At 40.8% G+C, this 22,964-nt stretch overlaps 2 protein-coding genes across 4 annotated transcripts in view; one reads left to right on the top strand and one right to left on the bottom strand.

Moving 5' to 3' along the window:
* Window positions 1-1,742, bottom strand: part of LOC138968568 (uncharacterized) — a 28,706-nt gene extending 26,964 nt beyond the window's left edge. Inside the window, exon 1 of one of the 2 annotated variants that reach the window (XM_070341146.1) lies at window positions 1,551-1,742. In XM_070341146.1, coding sequence (XP_070197247.1) covers window positions 1,551-1,595 — 45 coding nt within the window. In that variant the 5' untranslated portion in view covers window positions 1,596-1,742. The remainder of the gene's footprint in view (window positions 1-1,550) is intronic. The other variant, XM_070341145.1, reaches the window with a different exon arrangement.
* A 1,449-nt stretch (window positions 1,743-3,191) lies between these two features.
* LOC138968567 (mediator of RNA polymerase II transcription subunit 16-like) lies at window positions 3,192-22,270 on the top strand. 2 transcript variants are annotated; one of them, XM_070341142.1, is made up of 11 exons: window positions 3,192-3,388; window positions 9,238-9,409; window positions 10,185-10,277; window positions 11,270-11,404; window positions 11,711-11,986; window positions 15,235-15,582; window positions 16,716-16,992; window positions 17,581-17,810; window positions 18,702-18,828; window positions 19,385-19,662; window positions 20,541-22,270. In XM_070341142.1, exons 1-11 carry the CDS (start codon window positions 3,252-3,254, stop codon window positions 20,973-20,975), a joined length of 2,508 nt encoding a protein of 835 aa, XP_070197243.1. In that variant the 5' UTR covers window positions 3,192-3,251; the 3' UTR covers window positions 20,976-22,270. The 2 variants fall into 2 exon arrangements, with proteins under 2 accessions (XP_070197243.1, XP_070197245.1); XM_070341144.1 differs by lacking the exons at window positions 3,192-3,388; window positions 9,238-9,409; window positions 10,185-10,277 and adding an exon at window positions 10,429-10,489.
* The last annotated feature ends 694 nt before the right edge of the window (window positions 22,271-22,964 follow it).

Here is a 22,964-nt window from a genome sequence, read left to right as displayed (position 1 = left end):
GCATTTCAGCTTGGTGGCTTAAAAATTAATTTATGACTTTGGTCATTAAAAATCTGAAAATTGTAAAAAAAAAATAAAAATTTATAAAACGATCCAAATTTACGTTTATCTTATTCTCCATCATTTGCTGATTCCAAAACCATATAAATATGTTATATTTGGATTAAAAACAAGCTCTGAAAATTAAATATATAAAAATTATTATCAAAATTAAATTGTCGAAATCAATTTAAAAACACTTTCATCTTATTCCTTGTCGGTTCCTGATTCCAAAAACATATAGATATGATATGTTTGGATTAAAAACACGCTCAGAAAGTTAAAACAAAGAGAGGTACAGAAAAGCGTGCTATCCTTCTTAGCGCAACTACTACCCCGCTCTTCTTGTCAATTTCACTGCCTTTGCCATGAGCGGTGGACTGACGATGCTACGAGTATACGGTCTTGCTGAAAAATGGCAGCTACTTGACTAAATATTGTATTTTCGCCTTACGCGACTTGTTATATTTAGTCAAGTTTTGACTAAATATTTTAACATCGAGGGGGAATCGAAACGAGGGTCGTGGTGTATGTGCGTGCGTGCGTGTGTGTGTGTGTGTGTGTAGAGCGATTCAGACTAAACTACTGGACCGATCTTTATGAAATTTGACATGAGAGTTCCTGGGTATGAAATCCCCGAACGTTTTTTTCATTTTTTTGATAAATGTCTTTGATGACGTCATATCCGGCTTTTCGTGAAAGTTGAGGCGGCACTGTCACGCCCTCATTTTTTAACCAAATTGGTTGAAATTTTGGTCAAGTAATCTTCGACGAAGCCCGGGGTTCGGTATTGCATTTCAGCTTGGTGGCTTAAAAATTAATTAATGACTTTGGTCATTAAAAATCTGAAAATTGTAAAAAAAATTAAAAATTTATAAAACGATCCAAATTTACGTTTATCTTATTCTCCATCATTTGCTGATTCCAAAAACATATAAATATGTTATATTCGGATTAAAAACAAGCTCTGAAAATTAAATATATAAAAATTATTATCAAAATTAAATTGTCCAAATCAATTTAAAAACACTTTCATCTTATTCCTTGTCGGTTCCTGATTCCAAAAACATATAGATATGATATGTTTGGATTAAAAACACGCTCAGAAAGTTAAAACAAAGAGAGGTACAGAAAAGCGTGCTATCCTTCTTAGCGCAACTACTACCCCGCTCTTCTTGTCAATTTCACTGCCTTTGCCATGAGCGGTGGACTGACGATGGCGATGCTACGAGTATACGGTCTTGCTGAAAAATGGCATTGCGTTCAGTTTCATTCTGTGAGTTCGACAGCTACTTGACTAAATATTGTATTTTCGCCTTACGCGACTTGTTTGTGTATCAAGACGGTTGGAAATTGAAGAAGTCAGACACTAGTAACACACCCGATGGAAATAGTGAGGAGGGAACGCTATAGCCATTACTTTTTGTTTGAGAATAATGATAACATTTTCTCTTAAATCCGTAAACAATCAGAAAACAAATAATGAAAGAAGCAAATCCAAAGTGACTTACCATCAAAACAATTATGCTGCACAATAAAACTCCGTAAGTAACCATGGTTTGGTTTTTTATATATCACAACAATCACAATATCACAGGAGGGAAGAAAAAGTATTTCGGTCGTAAATATTTACAACTCTCTGCCGATGGATGCAATGCTGTTCGTCTTTTATTCCTTCTGTTGAGCAACCAGCTATCTGACCCTGGGGTCAACTTTCCTGCTCTGGGAATGCTTGAGGGATGTCTGGGCCATGATTGGTGCAGAACTCGTGCTCGCACTTTGTGGTTTAGTGGGGATGACAGTGACGGCTCTCTCTCTCTCTTTTTTTTTTCTCGCTCGCACGCTCTCTTTCTCTCTCCCTCCCACACACATACACACACCAGACAAATCCTGCTGCAACCAGATCTGACTACAGTTCAGAAGAAGAAAGACATAGATTATTATTTGTAGAGAAAGTTGTACCTATGTTATAATTACATCGCCGGCCATTACCTTTTTGTGTCACGTGATTACTATGTCACAGTAAATGTCTTGATAATTATCTCAGCGAAGATGGAAGATATTTCACGCACACTATACTGACTCGCCTGAAGGCCAGTTCTTGACAAGATACATAGTAAGGAAGCATTTTTTTTGTTACCAAACTATGGCTACAGTTGGGGATGGAAGTTAAACAAAAAGGTGGGAACATTCTAGCTTTTAACAAGGTGAGTATCGACCAACTATCCAATTTTTCATTAAAAACGCTACCCAAAGCCGCTGTAGCCAGTTGGAGCAGCCCAGATTCCAAGTCTATAACAATATGATTGCGCAAAAAGACAATGTCATGATGTTCTGATGTGCTTTCCTACTCTCTTTACCTATTTTGAGTATGTGTCTTTGATCAACGTGACAACAAGAACAACAAGAACAACAGCAAGCTTGTGTTGGTATGATCATACCTGTAGTCAATTGCAGAAGCTGGTTTTTTTTCTCTCAATCACACTACGAAGAAAATCGTTCACTTATATGTGTTACTGGGTTGATCGACTGCTTTCCTTTACACGAGAAGTTCAAAGTTTGTTTGTTTTTGTTTTGATGTTTTTTTTTCTTCTTTCTTTCTTTCTTTTTCTTTGTTTTAGTTTTTTTGGGGGGGTGGTATTAAAAACTTTCCGCCATATACTTCAGAATTATTGAATTCAATTGAATTCAATTTGAATTCAATTCACAATTCAACACAACTTTATTATTTGGATGTGTAAAACGCCAAAAAAATCAAAAATCTTTTGGCTCGTATGTATACACACATATTTCATCACGTAAAGAAAACACAACCTTACTCAAGAATTAAAACTTTAAATCAGAGATAACATTAATACCAAAAAAAACTACACATCTGCAGACTGCACACACATTCAAACTTCTCCATACACATCCAACCCCCCCTCCCCCCCCCCCCCACCACACACACACACATACACACACACACACACATGTTTACATGCCGACATCACTCACACGTTTATCAGGTGTACATCTGTTGTACAGTTTTGCAGAAGTCTGGTTATTTTACGAAAAATAATGTAATGTTGAACGCGAATGACCATGTGAAACAGCTAAGCTTACTATCGGAGGACATAAAATGTAAGCAAAGACATCTGCGTAACCGGAAGTACTCAAAGCAGAATGGCGTCCAATGTGTTCTGCATTTGATTCTAAGTTAAAGTTCTACGATGGAGTTAGTGTATTCTGTTGACTATAGGAGTCTTCCGAAGACGAGTGATTTTCTCTTGGAGGATAAAACTGTATGCAGCTTGTCGTGTAAAAATATCCTTGCGTTTAGTCGTCAGAGCAGTGGCAGCAAAGATGGGTATGTTACCGGCATTTGAAGACCTAGTTACTGGTAGCAAGTTGCATCGTACTTCGTAGTTTGTTTACGATCTCATTCGGAGCACACGTACAGAAACAACGCCAGTGCCAGTGATTTGCGAAGTGAGAAAGTGAGGGAACTCGGGATATTATCAGCAGGTTTAGCCCCCAGTTACCTCAGGACTGTTTGACGTCAATACTGGCACGAGAGCTTGTTTATCTTCCATGCAGCTCAGCTGAGAAGTTTTGTTTAGATTGTGTCTCTCCCGTTCGAAAGCAGCTGATTTTATCCCCGTGTACCGTTAACCCACCGATGCCGTGATGCTTTTGTTTTGTCTGTCGTGGCATCATTCTTTAAATACCCCCTGATTTGAGACTTCCCCTGATGCAAAACATTGCTGTCTTCTTTCTTGGATTTTGATTCTTGATTTTGGAACCAAAACAGTCTGTCTCGCTCATTGTCTGTTCAGTGTTTGAGTGTTTCGAATTTCTCACTTTTCCCGATTTACTCTTCATAACCTCTAACCCCCCCCCCCCCCCCAAAAAAAAAAATCAATGTTTCCGATTCCTCAACCAACCCATAATTTTCTCTCAACTCTAGAACTTTTTTTTTAACTCTAACTAAAAAAAAAAATTGAAAAAAACATTACAAAATGACACGACTCGATTTTGCAGACAATTACACAGAAAGTCACTCTTCTCTGATATTCAGGGAAGACATCTCGCACTATTTCCACCCTATGAAAATCCACATGCATCTGTGTGAATAAAAAACAAGCTTTAAAAGAAATTACGATGCAATAAAAGGATTAAACGAAAAGAAAACAGAAACAATTTTGGTTTTGTGCAGCCTATATTTATCGTCGTTTTCAGACTACATGCACCTTCGTTTATAAAACTGATTTTTCTCAGATTTTTGGAGGTCTTAAAAATAAAGCGGGGTGGTGTGGGGGATATTGTTCCAAAATCCGTTCACCAGATAGACAGACGTTAAGGCCAAAAAAAAAAATAGGTGTGGTTACGGTAACATAGCCAAAAAAAATAGGGTAGGTAGGTAGGCAATCACTTTTTTTTTTTTTAACTTTTTTTTCTAATGTGTACAAATTAAACCTACTTGACAGGGAAATAAGTGTGCGACACGGGCGCTTTCGCTTTCATTGCGTTTTTTGCACTCTTTTTTTTTTTTTTTTTTTTTTTTGACAAATATAATAAAAAGTTATAGGATCGGCCCCTAAAAATAGGGTAGGTCGGGTTACCGTAACCACACCTATTTTTTTTTTAGGCCTAAGTTTAATCTTCTCTTCTTCTTTGTTCATGGGCTTAGACTCCAAAGTTCACTCATGTTTTTAGCACGAGTGGATTTTTACGTGTATGACCGTTTTTACCCCCCCCCCCCCATTCAGGCAGCATACGCCGATTTCGGGGGAGTTAAGTTTAATCAATGTTTTACATCAAGAATTCATCTAAATAGTCACTGGACAGTCTTACAAATTATGACAAGCATCAAAATGAAAAAATTGTACAGTAGACATTTTCATGCACTAACGAGGGGAAGGTGGAGGTGGGCGTGAGCAATTTCCAGATGATCAGATTGCATTCTGTAGGATACAGGCAATCATGACGGACTGGTTGACTGACACCACGATGTGCACGGCCGTACTCAAAGCGGATATTTAGCAGCAGCAGCAGAGCATAGCTGACATTTCTGTCCAACACTTCTTCCTTCCTTTCCCACACTCCATTCACTGTGCTGGTCTTGGCTAACCGGTCAGAAAAGCTGTTTGGATTGATCAGCAGATACAGGGAAAATTGGAGACAAAAAATTCAACATTTGATGCACACAGGGATTGCGTTTCGTGGAAATTTTCCAGTATGTTCCCAGAATTTTTTGTTAAAGTACCGGAAATCAAATTTGTGAACGGTTCATATAAGGCCAAAAAAAAAAAATAGGTGTGGTTACGGTAACATAGCCCAAAAAAATAGGGTAGGTAGGTAGGCAATCACTTTTTTTTTTTTGTTAACTTTTTTTTCTAATGTGTACAAATTAAACCTACCGTACTTTCCGGGTGACAAGGCGCTTTGTTATCTAAGACGCACCCCCTTCTTTTTAAAAAAAAAATTGTAATCCAGTCACCCATTGGACGCAGGGGGCCAATAGGGCGCACCAAAATGACCCAGTTTTTGCCATGAGAGGTGGTTCCCCTGTCATATCTGAGAGAGGAAACACTTCCTGCATCGGGGTCAGTGACCGGTCAGTGACAAAAGGCATTGTGATAGCTGGGTGGCCTTGTTAAAAGACACGACCTTCTTCCCAGGGGTCAATGACCCAGTTTTTGCCATGAGAGGTGGTTCCCCTGTCATATCTGAGAGAGGAAACACTTCCTGCATCGGGGTCAGTGACCGGTCAGTGACCGAGTTTAACAGAGTGGAAATCTGTGTGTGCGGCCAGATCAAAGGCAGGGCAGTATCGGTGGGTTTTTTTTTGGTTTTTTTTGACAAATGTAATAAAAAGTTATAGGATCGGCCCCTAAAAATAGGGTAGGTCGGGTTACCGTAACCACACCTATTTTTTTTTTAGGCCTAACATTTGACATGTTTCCTTCCTGACAGTGACATTTATACCGTAATGCATACACATGAACTATCACTGTGTTTTAAACATCTCTGACAATGACATGCAAAATAATCTGTTACTCTTCACTTTAACCTTGTCTGAAATGCACTTGTGACTATAATTTGAGCAAGTTGAATAATGGGGGGGGGCAAAAATACGTACAGTGTTTACCTTTCTTAATTTGGAGAGGGGGGGGGGAGGGGGGGAGGAGGAGGAGGAGCTGTGAAGGAATTTGTTCTTGTGCATTCCAAAGTGTGAGGATTTGTTTTTAAAGTTGAAAGTAAAATATTTTTGCACTTTTAAGAGCACAATTTCTCGTCAGTAAAACAGTAAAACAAGAGGCGAAGCCTTCAAGGCTCACATAAGAAATCGACAAACAGTAACACAAACTCAATCACTCCGTCACACATACACACACACACACAGTAAGCATAGGTGACACTGTGCAAGAAAGCGAGACACTAGATCTAGATCTGTCTGTCTGCATATATATAGCCTACTTACAGACACGACTGCCAATTAGTCTCGGCCCGCTCAAAATAACAATGACCGAGACATTCCTTCGCGTGACGTCTAACCCTCTTACGCCATAATGTGACGTCTTCAAATGACGAAATGTTAAAGTTTCTACCACAGACATACACACGCACGCACATACGCACGCACAGACAGACAAAGTTACGATCGCATAGGCTACACTTCGTGAGCCAATCACTTTAAAATTTAGATTTGAGAACATGATTCTAAGTTGTTCTGTCTTTGGCAGCAACAAACACGTTGTCTTGAAAATAGCCCACCATTGAGGGTCTCTTCCCAGTTTATGTGTCCTCTATTTAAACCCTGAAGTTTATGTTTTAACTGAGATAGTTTAAAACACGCAGATTATTCTTTAAATGAATGTATTTTGGAAAGAGTCTATTTTTGCATGATGTTATCTTGAAAAACAAGCAAGCATTTTTCCCCCAGAAAATGTGGTTTGTGTATTTTGAAATCTTTTTTTCTTTCTCAGTTTCTGTTTTTCTTTTTGTTTATTTTTTCTTCATTTCTGATTTTTGTTTTTTCCTCCGATCTTTTTGTGAATATCTGATCCTGTCTTTCAAAGTGACCTGTTGTGTGAACAGAAATTCAAGCATTCATTATCAGTATTTAACTGTTCTTGAGGAAGGGAAGGGTTATAGTAGTAGGGGAACAGCGTAAGAAGGAATCAGCTGTTCAAAGCAATCTTGATGGCTGGTACGTGGTGATAAGTTTTTTTGTGTCTGGGAAATGTTTTTATCAAATGGTGGACCTGTTGCCAAGTGTTGGCATGCTGGGAGGGCCTGTCAGTCAACTTGTCAGGAGAAGGATGGCCAGATATCAGTGAGTGAATGGGTTGGAATGGCTACAGATTCAAGTTTCAGGATTCTAATTCAAGGATTTGGTGATAAGAGGAATATTTGCTCCTTGTATCAGTCAGTGTAGTCTTTGCTGTTTTTCTTGGGAGAGATCCTCTATCATCTGGTGTTTCATCAACCCACAGAAGTTTTCCCCCCACAAGTAGAGCGCTATCTCTTCTTCTTTCTTTCCAGCATCTCTGGTTTTGTTTTTGCGCTCATTTTGTCAGTCTTATTCTTGTTTTGTGTGTTGTTAATGTTATGCTTGCCTCAGACCACAGTTTGATATGGCCCTTCGTGGTCGGCTGGGCGTTAAACAAACAAACAAACAAACTCAGACCACAGTTTGAATCACATTTAATGATTTATTAAGTTTATAATTATACCTTGCTGGGTGTTTTTCCAGTGTAACCACTTAAAAAGTTGTAAAAATACCTGGCATTTTGAGTCGACCACAACCAATGTGATAAGTATCTTAAGTTGTCTGTGTGAGCAAAACAATTTGTTCTGTGAGCAAGACCTTGCGATAAGCAATATATGCATATATTGATGATGCTAACTGTTTCAGTTGTGAATACAATGTTTAGGAAGATAAGACAATTATTTGTACTGGCTCAAAATAAAATGGCATGGTCATTGGTTTCATAAAGGTTTTGTTGTTGATCAGAGCTCTTTCCTCACACTCAAACAGTATTTCGCTGTTCTCTCAATACAGGAAGTAGATCTTGGACACTTGTAGCAGTTACGATTCAGGGACAAAGAGGGAGAAAATTGGTTTTTTGACTCACATGCGAAGCAAAAGTGAGTCTATGTACTCACCCGAGTCGTCCGTCCGTCCGTCCCCCCCGTCCGTCCGGTCCGGACGTCCGTCCGGAAAACTTTAACGTTGGATATTTCTTGGACACTATTCAGTCTATCAGTACCAAATTTGGCAAGATGGTGTATGATGACAAGGCCCCAAAAAACATACATAGCATCTTGACCTTGCGTCAAGGTCGCAGGGCCCATAAATGTTGTCTAAAAAACAGCTATTTTTCACATTTTTCCCATTTTCTCTGAAGTTTTTGAGATTGAATACCTCACCTATATATGATATATAGGGCAAAGTAAGCCCCATCTTTTGATACCAGTTTGGTTTACCCTGCTTCAAGGTCAAGGTCACAAGAGCTCTTCAAAGTTGGATTGTATACATATTTTGAAGTGACCTTGACCCTGAACTATGGAAGATAACTGTTTCAAACTTAAAAATTATGTGGGGCACATGTTATGCTTTCATCATGAGACGCATTTGGTCACATATGATCAAGGTCACTTTGACCCTTATGAAATGTGACCAAAATAAGGTAGTGAACCACTAAAAGTGACCATATCTCATGGTAGAAAGAGCCAATAAGCACCATTGTACTTCCTATGTCTTGAATTAACAGCTTTGTGTTGCATGACCTTGGATGACCTGGTCAAGGTCACATGTATTTTGGTAGGAAAAATGTGTAAAGCAGTTCTTAGTGTATGATGTCATTGCTATGTTTAGTTATTTGACCTTGACCCTGAAGGTCAAGGTCATGTAAAGGCACACAATGTAAGACGACCACTGAAGTTTCGCACACATTTCTGTAATACGACCTCAACAAGTGAGTTGTTATTTTTAGTCATTACAGTGGAACCTCCCTTTTAAGACCTTTAAAAAATCATTGAAAATCAGGTATTAAAAGAGAGATAGTCCTGAAACGGAGGTAAACTTACAGACTTAAGTGTGTGTGTGTGGGGGGGGGGGGGGGGAGGGTCGTCTTCAATCAAGGGGTCTTAAGATAATAAAAGAGAGGTTCTCTGGAATTTTTAAGACACTGTTTTTCACAATTTCAGATGCCACTTTGAGATTGTTCACGAGGTGTGCGTGTTTGACCTTGACCGACCATGGGAGGAGTTCAGAATCACAGCGGAGCCGGTGCCTGTGGTGTACATGCGCTGGGACCCAAGCGGCTCTCGCCTTCTCATCGTCAATGCAGAGGGCACGTTCACAGTCTGGGTGATGGAGGTAGGCAACACTTGTGCACAACATATAACACTGCCCAGGCATTACCACATTTGGACTGGTTACTGATTGAAAATAAGCTTTTGTGTTTTAAACAAATTATTTTTACATTTAGTCAATTTTGTTTGGATTAAAAACGAGCTCAGAAAGTTAAAAAGAATGAAGAAAAGTGCACTTTTCTGTTAAGCTGTAGCACTACTGCGCTATACTGGCTTGGTGAAAAAAAGCAGTGCGTCCAGTTTCATTCTGTGAGTTCTACAGATTGAAATTGAATAAATTTATATGTGTTTTTTTCCATCTTACACCTTCATGTGTAAATGGGTAGGTTATTTGGCTGTGATTCTGACCTAGAGATGTTTGCCCCCCTTACATTTTTGTGTGTAAATGGGCACGGGTAGATAATTAGATGTAATTTAATTCTTAGCGAGAGCTGGGCGGTGCCGGGTATTCCTGCTAGTATTACAGTGGAACCTCCCCTTTAACTTAAGTTAAGACCTCCGAAACTCTGAGATAATCAGGTTTGAAAGCGGAGGGAGTCTTGAAATGGGAGTACTTTTACACAGGTTGTGAACAGAAAGTCTGAAAAAACAGGGTCTTAAAATGGAGGAAGTCTTAAATTGGGGGTCTTAAAAGGGGGGTTCCACTGTATCCTAGCGAAAGCTTGGGGGAGCCAGGTTTTCCTGCTAGTAATATATGAAGTATAGAATATAGAAACAGCAATGCTCAGTCAGTATTTTGTTTTGTTCTTATTTAAATAAGAGTGATTGTATGTGGGCAGAACTACCTGATCAACCAGTGGCAAGAGTTTGGCAAGACGGAACTGCCCGGAGAGGAGGTGCTGGTGCTTGCCTGGCTGCATAGCGGCATTCAGGTTTGTGTGTAGTCTTTGTGGTCTCATTAGCGTGCCATAGTTTGGTGAGACGGAAATGCCAGGAGAGGAGGTGCTGGTGCTTGCCTGGCTGCATAGCGGCATTCAGGTTTGTGTGTAGTCTTTGTGGTCTCATTAGCGTGCCATAGTTTGGTGAGACGGAAATGCCAGGAGAGGAGGTGCTGGTGCTTGCCTGGCTGCATAGCGGCATTCAGGTTTGTGTGTAGTCTTTGTGGTCTCATTAGCGTGCCATAGTTTGGTGAGACGGAAATGCCAGGAGAGGAGGTGCTGGTGCTTGCCTAGCTGCACAGCGGCATTCAGGTTTGTGTGTAGTCTTTGTGGTCTCATTAGCGTGCCATAGTTTGGTGAGACGGAACTGCCAGGAGAGGAGGTGCTGGTGCTTGCCTAGCTGCACAATGGCATTCAGGTTTGTATGTAGAGGTCAATTCAACACAGTACAAAATTATAGTTTGACTTTCTTGTAACCCTCATATAATTGATTGGATGCTATGAAATTAGGTTGGCCATGCACATTTATGCTTGCACAGGCACACTCTTACACACACACACACATGTTTGCACACATCAAATCAAGTCAACTTTATTATCTCAAGCATGAAAAATTACAGTTGTGCATAAAACGACAAACACAACTTAGAACATTATAAGCATGTAAATACATGTACTAAGGTTTAAAAAGATTACGCACAAGTTGTTATAGTCTGTACAACAACAAAAAAATCCTCCCCTCTTGTTATCTTGATAATGAAAAGTTCTTCTTTTCATTAATGTCTTATTATAATGTCTATGTCCCTCCACTACAAAGAACACTAGGTCGACGTACTTGAGAATGTTTCATTATTCCATAAACAAACTTTCTGTTTTTTTAGATTATTATAATCTTTAATTTGATATCCCTCTATCACACTGCAACAAAAGAGATGAAGAATGCCAAAGTCAGCTACAAGCAATCTTCGTCTTTTTGTTCTGTGCAGGTTTTGTTCAACCCAGATAAGCAGAACGTAGTTGCCTACAATGAGAAGTACCAGAGGTCCAAATTCTGCCCGACGGTATCTCTCTTCGGCAACAAACCTATGGATGGCTGGATGGCAGTGACATCATCAGGAATGGTAACATCCGGTACTTTGTGTGTTCAGTAACCATTTATTTCTTTGCTAAAAGTTGTTGCTGTTGAATGCACCCACCCTCAACACCTAATTCCATGGAACCCCCTTTGAAGGACCACCAAAAATGTAAGAAAATCTGGTCTCTTAAAAGAGAAAGTTTTAAAATGGATGTAAATTTACAGTCATTATCAATAGAAAAAAACCTTCTTGAAGCTTGTTTTACAGACTGGAAGCAGGTATGGTTAAGCCTTGTCAGAATCAAAGAATATTGTGTCTTGTGTCTGTAACATCCACCATGTTTTTCCGCAGGTGACAGTGGGCCTTTTGCAAGAGCAAGGGCAAAAAGTGATCTCCGCCAAAGAGTGTCTTGCTCCTGGTTATCTCCGCCTGACGCAGGCCGACATTGCGTTCATGGCTTCTGGAGACGTCATGGTTGCTGCTAGCGACGGCACGGTGGGCTCGGCGGTGCAATGCTTCATTGTGTCGGTGAAGATGGAGAACAACACGTGTCACATTGCCAGTGCTCCCGGGGCCAGCTTCTTCCTCAGGAGTCTGACAGACTACAGCAGCAGAGAGCATCAGAATGTGAGTTCTGTGAACTTCACCGAATACCACTGAAAGCTAGTGACTGTGGAACCCCCCTCTGAAGACCTTGCTTTTTCAGAATAAAACAAGTCGCGTAAGGCGAAAATACAACATTTAGTCAAGTAGCTGTCGAACTCACAGAATGAAACTGAACGCAATGCCATTTTTCAGCAAGACCGTATACTCGTAGCATCGTCAGTCCACCGCTCATGGCAAAGGCAGTGAAATTGACAAGAAGAGCGGGGTAGTAGTTGCGCTAAGAAGGATAGCACGCTTTTCTGTACCTCTCTTTGTTTTAACTTTCTGAGCGTGTTTTTAATCCAAACATATCATATCTATATGTTTTTGGAATCAGGAACCGACAAGGAATAAGATGAAAGTGTTTTTAAATTGATTTCGACAATTTAATTTTGATAATAATTTTTATATATTTAATTTTCAGAGCTTGTTTTTAATTCAAATATAACATATTTATATGTTTTTGGAATCAGCAAATGATGGAGAATAAGATAAACGTAAATTTGGATCGTTTTATAAATTGTTTCTTTTTTTACAATTTTCAGATTTTTAATGACCAAAGTCATTAATTAATTTTTAAGCCACCAAGCTGAAATGCAATACCGAAGTCCGGGCTTCGTCGAAGATTACTTGACCAAAATTTCAACCAATTTGGTTGAAAAATGAGGGCGTGACAGTGCCGCTTCAACTTTCACGAAAAGCCGGATATGACGTCATCAAAGACATTTATCAAAAAAATGAAAAAAACGTTCGGGGATTTCATACCCAGGAACTCTCATGTAAAATTTCATAAAGATCGGTCCAGTAGTTTAGTCTGAATCACTCTACACACACACACACAGACAGACACACACACACACACACACGCACGCACATACACCACGACCCTCGTCTCGATTCTCCCCTCTACGTTAAAACCAGAATTGTATGTTATTGGAAAGTCTAATTATTGACAAAACGTTACAATTATTTTTACGTTTCAATAATTACGTTTTGTCAATACATGCATGTAATCAAAAGTTCCAATACCCTACAATTCTTGCTTTTTGATTATGAGTTTTGGAACGTTAGCTGTCTATCTGTTTTGTGATTTCTTGCTTTTTAGGATTTCCAGCTCATAGAATCTGTGTTATGTACCCCCAGACTTGCTCCTTTTTAACCCCTTCACTGCCACAGTATAACAGCATTTTGGTATTGCTGTGCGCCAGGGCAAATTTCGCTTTCTTCGGTAGGTTCACTAATCTGTTCACTGCTCAATCATTTATTGAGATATCTCTTAGATCTTTGGCATGTGGTTTGCTTACACCCTTGGCTAATATGTGATAACATGATCATTGGACTTTGTTTGTGATTGTTATAGTAAAAATCGATATAATGACCGTTTTTGTCAAAAATTACAGTTTCCAAACTTTCACTCACACACTGCAGCACGTAAAACCGCAGAAAACACAGCTAAAACTGGTGTCAAACATCAGGTACTCGCATTACAGCCCATAACGGTATTCTTCTGTGTGGTAATCCATAAATCACTTCTTGTAGAGCTTCCAGAACACTGTATCATTTGAAAACAGGTCTACGAGTTGATGTCCGACTTTCGGCCGCCATTTTGAATCTTATAGATCGGAAAAAACTTCTTAAAATGTTTTTACCACGTGGTACTAACTTATCTGAACGGTCAATGGGAAAGAACTGTGTTTAAACCCCTACAAGAAGTTGGACAGTGGTTACCTCCCATTTAGTTTTCACAAATGTCCTGAAAAGTGCTGATGTAAATGCGTACCTAGTACGTGTATGGGCATATGACAAACCAAACATGACCACGTACCTAGTATGTGCTGGGCAGTGAAGGGGTTAAGACTTGGTACACTGCAGTATGGTTACTTGATTTGCTGTTACACTTTTGACATTTTTGTTTATGTTAGTGGCATGGGAGTAAGAAGACAGAAAAGCTTATTCACACTGCTGTCAGATTGTTCCAGCATGTGTCTCAAGCCACAATCAAATTTATTTTGAAGAAAAGTTACCATATAATTACACATTAACATGCTTCCATTTGAAACTTCGAGGTCTTCATCGGGGATTGACGCCCGACCAAAGGTAATTGAAGCCCGACGGAGCGAAGGCTTCAATTAGACTTTGGGAGGGCGTCAATCCACGATGAAGACCGAGAAGTTTCAAATGGAAGCGTGTTAATGTTATTGTAATTCAATCTGACGACGATCTCTTTCCTGCTTTCATGCGGTTGTAAACAGACAGAATTGGTTCTGTTCTGTTCACACACTACTTTCAGTCCACCTACCTGCAAGGGTCAAGTCCCAAGAAATATGTCTCTGTATTCCTATCGTATCACTCTGCTCCTGTTTTGTTTTCTTTCACACACATTTTCCCTTCTTTTTTGACTGGTTTCTGGACAGCAAACTCTAAAACAAATTCTTTTCACCACAAAAGCGATCTTTGGAATTGACTGACGTAGTCCGGAAGAATTCATGCATCAACTTACGTCACGTATTCGACGTCATCACTTCGCATACCTTATGGTCTCGGTATTTCGTTGGCCTTCAAATTTCCTACTTGTAAAATGACCCTCAAAGCTAACCGAGACTAGTTGAAGCTGTTTCAATGCGCCTCGCCAGCAGGTTGTTAATGGATTTTTTAGCGAGTGGTTATCGGCAATTAATGACCGGTAATTTTTAATGAGTTGGGGCATTCTGACCAATCACAGGATCTCTTTCATTAAAACGCAAACTTGATTGAATTACAAAGTTCGTTATTTTCAGTAAAAAATTGTTGAGGTAGGAATCCTCTTGAAGCTGAACTGATGTCAGATGGAAGGGAGGTTACCTCTGCTGAAACAAAGTCTTGATATTACATACAGTTAACTCCCCATTGGCTGCACATTATCCACACATGTTGCCTCATTTCTAGTGGAGAGGCAAAACTGCCATGCTTGTCTAAGATTTTTTTGTAAACCTAAAAAATAAAAATATGTATGTTTCTCCCTCTCTGTCCCCAAATTTATTAGACTGAACTTGTTTGTTAGTTTTGACAAAGTTCAGTGGCACTGGCAGGCAAAACTGCACCAGTTGTCTTGAATTGTGTTATTTGTTTGTAACGTATGTCTTATTTTGTCAAAAATGATGTGCCCCTAACTTAACTTGGTTTTTTGATTCTTGAATTTTGGTACAAGCCTAAAAAACCAATGTTCTCCCTCTTTGTCCCCGAATCTTTAGCAACTACACGTGTCCAAGATCTGCTTCCTGAATCGTGAGAACAGCGACGTGCTGCTGGCATGCTGTGCGGCCCCAGGACAGAGCTGCGTGGAGGTCTGGCATCTCTTGGAGCAGACCATGCCCCTGCATCGCATGTTCCAGTCCGCCACCAACCCCGAACTCGCCTACAAGATGCCCAAGTGGATGCACAAAGCTTCTATTCAGCACAACGCGAACCTGACGGACATCGCCCGGCCCAAGCTGCCCATGAACCGTAGCTACAACATTGAGACCACTTCTTTCCTCTCCTACTTTGCCTGCACGTACAGGGACGGCGTCATCAAGATCATCCACAGACAGAGCTATCAGGTAAATAGCTCACAACCTGTTGACTTTGCAACAGAGGTGGCAGTTTTGTACAGGTGTAACTGTAGTGTAGAGCCCATCTAATGAAAGCAGACCTGCTGGTAAAGGATACCTGTCATCTGTCTATATCATTAAAAGGTCTCTGTCTGTCGTTTGATTGCTTTTCACTCTGGTGTTAATGGGCTGATTTTTCCCAAATTTGGTATGACAAATGCCATTATTACGGCATATCTGTTCGAATTTTTTCATCCAATCTCTATGCAAGTACTGGAGTTACATTTACATACAATTAAGCGCTCACGCACGCTTTCCTGCACTTATAGCTAGTGTTTCTTGACCAATCCTCCTCAAATTTGGCGTGAATGTGTTTGCTTACTTACTTACTCAGATTCTTAGCCTTTGTTTGTGTTTTGTTGTTGTGCATCGCTCTTAGGAGAAAGAGCAGTTAATAAATCTTCATTATTATCATATTTACACGAGTCAGATTACAGTGGAACCCCCTTTCAAGACTCCCAATTTTTTTCTTCTTCTTCTGCGTTCGTGGGCTGAAACTCCCATGTACACTCGTGTTTTTTGCACGAGTGGAATTTTACGTGTATGACCGTTTTTTACCCCGCCATTTAGGCAGCCATACACCGTTTTCGGAGGAAGCATGCTGGGTATTTTCGTGTTTCTATAACCCACCGAACTCTAACGTGGATTACAGGATCTTTTTCGTGCGCACTTGGTCTTGTGCTTGCGTGTACACACGGGGGTGTTCGGACACCGAGGAGAGTCTGCACACAAAGTTGACTCTGAGAAATAAATCTTTCGCCGAACGTGGGGACGAACTCACGCTGACAGCGGCCAACTGGATACAAATCCAGCGCGCTACCGACTGAGCTACATCCCCGCCCTGACCCCCAATTTAAGACTCCCTCCCTTTAAAGACCCTGTTTTCTCAGGTTTTTTTGTTCATTACCTCCATTTTAAGACTCCCTCCTTTTTAAGACATGATTTTCTCAGATTTCTGGACGTCTTAAAAGGGGGGTTCCACTGTTAATACTTTTCAACTTCACCGCCCTAGACAGATTATAATTATATTATGTTTGATGTGGCGCTGACTTTGTTAATTCTTTCCAACTTGAATTTCCCAGGTACTCTACACCTCCTCAATGGACACGCTGGACCTTATGTCCTCCCTCACCACAGACCACCACCACCACGCAGGGGGCCCCCACCTCATCTCCTGCGTGCAGACCAACACTGGCTGCGGCCTGGTCGGCCAGAGTCAGGGCTCGCTGTGTGTCTTCCGCGTCTTCAACTCGAGGGAAGGCTCGCTGCAGCTGTCAGCCGGTTTCGTGGTGCAGATGCTGGAATACACTATGTTTGTAGGATATGACTTCTGGGATGTGCTGCTGGCTGTCCGGCAGGGTAAGTGGGATCCCTTTTTTAAGACTCCTGGGTTTTAAGACTCTCTTATTGTTGGGACTCCCTCAATGTTAAGACTCCCTGATTTTGAGACTCCCTTGATATTATGACTCTCGATGTTCAGACTCTCCAATTATAAGACTCCCCTCCTCCCCGCTTTCAAGACCTTTATTTTTCAGTGAATTTTGTTCTTAAAATTTGTGAATTTACCTGCATTTTAAGACTTTAAGATTTGTGTCAGATTTTCAGAGGTTTGAGAATGGGTTTTCAGTGTTACTGATTGGACTGAAGCTTTTTAGAAGTTGGTCACAATTACCAGGCAACAGATGATGCATGCTCTATTCCAACTTGTCAAGGATCTTAGTCATGTGTCTGTGTGAGATACTTGCATCAGTGATCTTACAAGATGTTTTTTTTAAACGCCCAAATGAAATTTAAAGGACAGTGCAGTAGCTTTATGTTGATAAGAAATACTCCCAAATGCAATCAAAATGGTAAGACTCACTGATTGACAACATATAATTGAACAGTAAAAAACAAAAAAATGTCTGTATAACGGGAACACAGTATATATTCTTTGCATATTTTTAGGGATGGTCGAAGGTCTTCGCCAACATGTCAACGAAAACTTCCAGAAACAGACTCCTTCAATCCAGGAAATGCTGCGCATTCGTGTGCTTCGTCTGCGCATGGCGCTGTGCAGCATCATCCCATCAGGGCGACCGCGTTCTGCAGAGTGCCGTGCGCTGCTCACCCTTTTCTCCATCACCTTTGTGCTGCGCAGCATTGTTAGGCCCAAGTCTGTCGCTGCACAGGAGAAGGTTAGCTGGAGAGAGAGAGAGAGAGAATTGAATTGAATTGAATTGAATTGAATTGAATTGAACTTTATTTAACAAGGATTAAGATTTAAGGCTATGCCTTTTCTTACAATCTGTCCTTGGGACGCATCGACACACAATGATAAAATTAAAAAGAGAGAGAGAGAGAGAGAGAGAGAGAGAGAGAGAGAGAGAGAGAGAGAGAGAGAGAGAGAGAGATTCAGATTCAGATTGAGATTCAAAACTTTAGAGAGAGAGAGAGAGAGAGACAAACAAACACTCAAGTCCTTAATGGCTTAAAACCAAAGGACTTTTAATATAACAAAATAAAAATAAAAAAAGAGAGAGAGAGAGCTTTTGATGGTTTATTGTACATTTAGCCATTGGCCCATATACATACAAACAACCCAGGAAAGAGAGGATGTGGGTAGGGAAAAGCTACCTTCACTTACACATATACACGTCTTATGCATTTACCCTCACAGGGTATCTGATAATCATTTACAATTGAAAGAGAGAGTGAGTGTTTTGTGTGTAAGTTCATGTTAAATTTTGTTCAAGCATGTGACTGCGAATAGCTGGTTAGCAAGGTTTTGTGGAGAGCGATTTCTTCTAGATGTTAAATTTGGAGCAACTCAAGAATGTGAACAGCTGGTTACCAAGGTATTGTTGAGAGCATTTTCTAGATAAGTTTATGTTCAATTTTGTTCAAGCATGTGAACAGCTGGTTAACAAAGTTTGTTACCTACCACTTGGGAGATGAACAATTTTCCGCAGAGTGATTTTTTCCTTCTGTGTAATTTGCAAGGCCTTTTGACAAACTTTTGGTTATGAGTGACACAATTCAATACACTTTTGGGCACAGCTGAATGAAATTCTGTGTTGGCTGTGCAGAGTCCTATGGAGAAACTTTCAGCCCTCTGCAGTATGTCGTCGGAGACTGACCTTGACGCTCTGATCAAGAGCCTTGACCCTGATGACTTCATTGTGGAGAGCATCAAACGAGAGAAAGGCGGACAGGGTAAGTCGCAGTGCAGTTTATTCTTGATGTTTAAAATCTATTGATGAGGCTTGTGTTTAATATTGAATCAGACTTGAGGTTATTGGCCTGACTACTAATTTGGTATGGTGTGAATGTATCCAGTTTAGGAACAAGGGTTATCTAGAGACTCCTTTTTCTTCAGACTGATGGTCAAATTAAAGCTTGGTGAAGAAATGCAGTAAGAACTTTTTTCTCTGGTAAATATTTGATCTGTGCTATGATGTGTGCTATTTCTTTGCATTTATTCAATCACAGCTGTAATCCTGCCACTGAAATAACACAATTTCCGCCATGACTAGCATTAAACCGCCAATTGAATCAAGCACAAAATGGCATACAGTGAAACTCCCAATTTAAGACTACCCCATTTTTCAAACCATATTTGTTCAGACTTTCTATTCAATACCTCTGTAAATTGACCTCGATTTTAAGACTTTTTCATTTTTAAGACCTGATTTTCTCAAATTTTAGAAGACCTTAAAAGGGAGGTCCACTGTATTAATTTCTCATGAAAATGCTCAACATTTACTTTTAGCGTCGCTGCACATTCTCCAGCCGTTTATCCAGTGGGTGGCGGACTTTGTCCTCCATCTGCTCAGCATCGTGCCCCTGGTGCAAAATGGTAACAACATGCCGGGGGCGGCCCTCCTGCGGGACGTGGGCGTCCTGGCCATGCTGAGAGACATGCTGGCCGTCATACGTATCTGGGGCAACGTCAGTCCCGCCTGTTCGCCGACATTCTCCACCACCACGCCTTCCACCTGCCATGACTGTCTGGGTCACATCTTCAAGCTGCTTTCTCGTCTGGGACAGGTAGGATAGTTACAAGCCAACCACTCATATTAAAAAACAAAAACAGGTTGGTTAGTTTATGGAATGTTTAATTTTTGACAATACATTTTGTGAACGGTTTTTTTGACCCAAAAAAATCAAACCTTCTATTAACTAATCATTCTTGTTCTTTGATGCTGAACTTTAGAACATGCAGCAGTCTATCTGTTTTTGGACAACTGCTTATTTAACACAGGCGATGGATCTTCTGGAGTCATGTCCTTTCTATTTAGGTCATAGCTTAGAGACTGCGGAACCAATGCAGTTATCTTTTGAAGGGGGAAATTCATTTCTGTTACCTTGTTTATGTCTACAAGGAGTGATGGCTGTTATTCTGTACCTAATATTTTCAGGGAAATCTCAGCAATTTCCTTCTTGTAGTCTAGAGAAGAAAACTACTGCACGTAAACAATTAATCATTGTCTCTGTGTTGCCTTCCCTTTGAATAGAATGGGTCGGACAAGAAAGACTTGATCACTTGGTTGCATATGTAATTAGCATGATGACAGCAAGTAACTGTGTGAAAGGCTCCAAGCTTTCCTGCTCCCTCCTAGCAAATCACTGAAAAGAAAAGAACAACATCTTTGCGTCACCTCCAAAGAAAAAAAGAAAATTAATCTCACATGCCAGTTTTAAATGAAAAGGTAAACACACCAGCGACTTTGCAAGACACTTTATCTGTGTGTGTGTGTGCGTGCGTGCGTGCGCGTGTGTGTGAGTGAGTGAGTGTGCGTGTAAGCAATTCGGTGAGCACTGTGTTGTGTTGTATTTAAATGTATTATTTATTGAATGCACTCAAGCAAAGCAACATTCATGTGTATTGAACGTGGTTGTATTAAAATCTTATGTCTTATGTGCAGATGCGTAAAGACGGCGCCAGCGTGGAACTGGAGGAAGGGTTGGTGGACGAGTGTGCCAGCCTCCCCTCCAAGGTGCTTGTGCCAGACTTCCACTACAGCTACGGACACGACTCCTGCAGCTTTGCCGTTTTCACGCAGCCCCCGGCGCTACGGTTCACCTTCGGCACAGAGCCAGACTTTTTGTACGCCGTCCGCAAAGGCTACCTTGAGTACCCCTCGGAAGTGGCGCCGGACACGCGGCAGAAGCATGACATTGTGCGACACATTCAATTGGGTGTTCGTCCCAGTCGAGCGGTCAGGGAGTGTATTCGCTGCGGGGCCTGTTCTCTATTGCACGGCACCACTACGTCCGTGTTGTTGAAATCGTGGGAAAAACGTTTTGTTGTTGGGTGCCTGTGTGGAGGCCATTGGAAGCTTGGGGCGGGGGATTCTTAGAAGAAAACTTATAGTGAGCTGAAATCGTGGGGAAAACGCTTTGTTGTCGGGTGAAAAACACTTTGTTGTCGGGTGAAAAACACTTTGTTGTCGGGTGAAAAACGCTTTGTTGTCGGGTGAAAAACACTTTGTTGTCGGGTGAAAAACACTTTGTTGTCGGGTGCCTGTGCGGAGGCCATTGGAAGCTTGGGGTGGGGGATTCCTAGAGGAGAAACTTGCAGTGAGCAAAAATCGTGGGAGAAACGTTTTGTTGTCAGGTGCCTGTGTGGGGGCTATTGGAAGATAGGGGTGGGGGATTCATAGCAGGAAACTTGCATGGGAGAAACGTTTATTTGTTGGGTGCTGACTGGGATTGTCTGTGCTATGTTTGCCACTTTGAAAACTTTAATTACATTAACACTGCCAGATCCCGTGGTAAGTGTTTTCTTTTTGCAACCTGTGTTTTATGTGCAAAGATGCATGTGACACATGTTAATAAGCTGTTAATTTAGAATTCCATTGTTGAAGCAGCATTGTCCTGGGGAAAAAACTTGTGCAAAGGTGTGAGTGTGTGTGTACGCTGAAACTACCAATCCCTTGTAAAAGAAATAGATTCCATTGTTTCACAGGGATTGTTTTACTAACATGCCATTGACGCATGCATTCTGAAAATGAAGTGTACGAATTCTCTTCAATGAGTCAACAGGACATCTCGCAATTACTTACCACTGCACCTTACGCACAGTGAAATGCTTATTTATGTCTATCTTGTCTCTGTCATCACTGTGCGTGCACACACACACACTCTAAATTTGGTAACAGGATAAGACAGAAAACCCTTCACACAGATGGCACTAGATTGCACTATGTGGCATCTTCAGACTTTTGGGGGGAGAGGGGGGGGGGGGGGGGTGAGGGTCATGCTTGGCACTTTCCACCTTTGACCATGTCTCATCAGAATTTGGTTTAAGGAGTCAATTGACCCATAGTTTTTTCTCCTACGCTGGACTCTGGTTTTAGATCTGGCAAAAGTTCTGTGTATACATGTTTATGTGTTGTTTTTTATTCCATCGTAAAAGATTAATTGTTTGATTAAATTTGGTGGTGCTGTGTGTGTGTGTGTGTGTGTGTGTGTGTGTGTGTGTGTGTGTGTGTGTGTGTGTGTGTGTGTGTGTGTGTGTGTAAAGCTTCTGTGCTTTAATTTGGGGCAACATGGATACATACATATACCATGGGAAAAGACCTTTCAAGAAAAAGTACTTGCAAGGTTAACAGAAAATGCAAGTAAACATATAAAATAAAAACATTGATATGCTTGCCTTTGTATGTGTTCATTGTATGTCTGTGTGCGTGTGCGTGTGTGTACATGAGTGTGTGTGTGTGTGCATATGAGTGTGCGTGTGTGTGTGTGCATATGAGTGTGTGTGTGTGTATGGAGTCGGCGGTCCAGACACAGGGACAGATAAATCCAGGGAGCCTGAAGAAATGTTTTAAATACTCTATCAAGGAATACCCCTCACGCAAGTATAATCTGAATGAACTATAAGTCTGTGCCTGCGACAAGACTGACTGGTGTAAAATGTACATGTGATGCATGGGACAAGACTATCCCTCAACTTGGACTCATACCAACAATCAACACCCCGGCTGCTTGCTTGGTGAGTAGGATTTTTGTTTTAAGGGCAGACCGGGTAGGCAAAATGAGTTATTTTTGGTCTCATACACCTTTTTGGGGTTGTTGCATTTTTCACACCTTTGAACATCCTGGAATGCATTCAATAATCTGCTTTTGTCATTTTAGACATGTATTCATGTAAATAAAACCATTTTCAAACCGATGTTTTGTTGTTTTTGTCTGTGTTTTATCAAAAAAATCGAAAAAATGGTCAACTTTGGATACTCCGTGCTGGTAAATGTGCGCACATGACATGACCCTTCGCTGTTCAAACTGTGTGGAAATTTCCGTTCTTCAAGATGACGTCATCACCGTTGGGGAATTTCCGTTGACAT

This window comes from Littorina saxatilis, linkage group LG6 (assembly GCF_037325665.1).
Source record: "Littorina saxatilis isolate snail1 linkage group LG6, US_GU_Lsax_2.0, whole genome shotgun sequence".
NCBI lineage: Eukaryota > Metazoa > Mollusca > Gastropoda > Littorinimorpha > Littorinidae > Littorina > Littorina saxatilis.
This window is presented reverse-complemented; position numbering and strand designations above follow the sequence as displayed.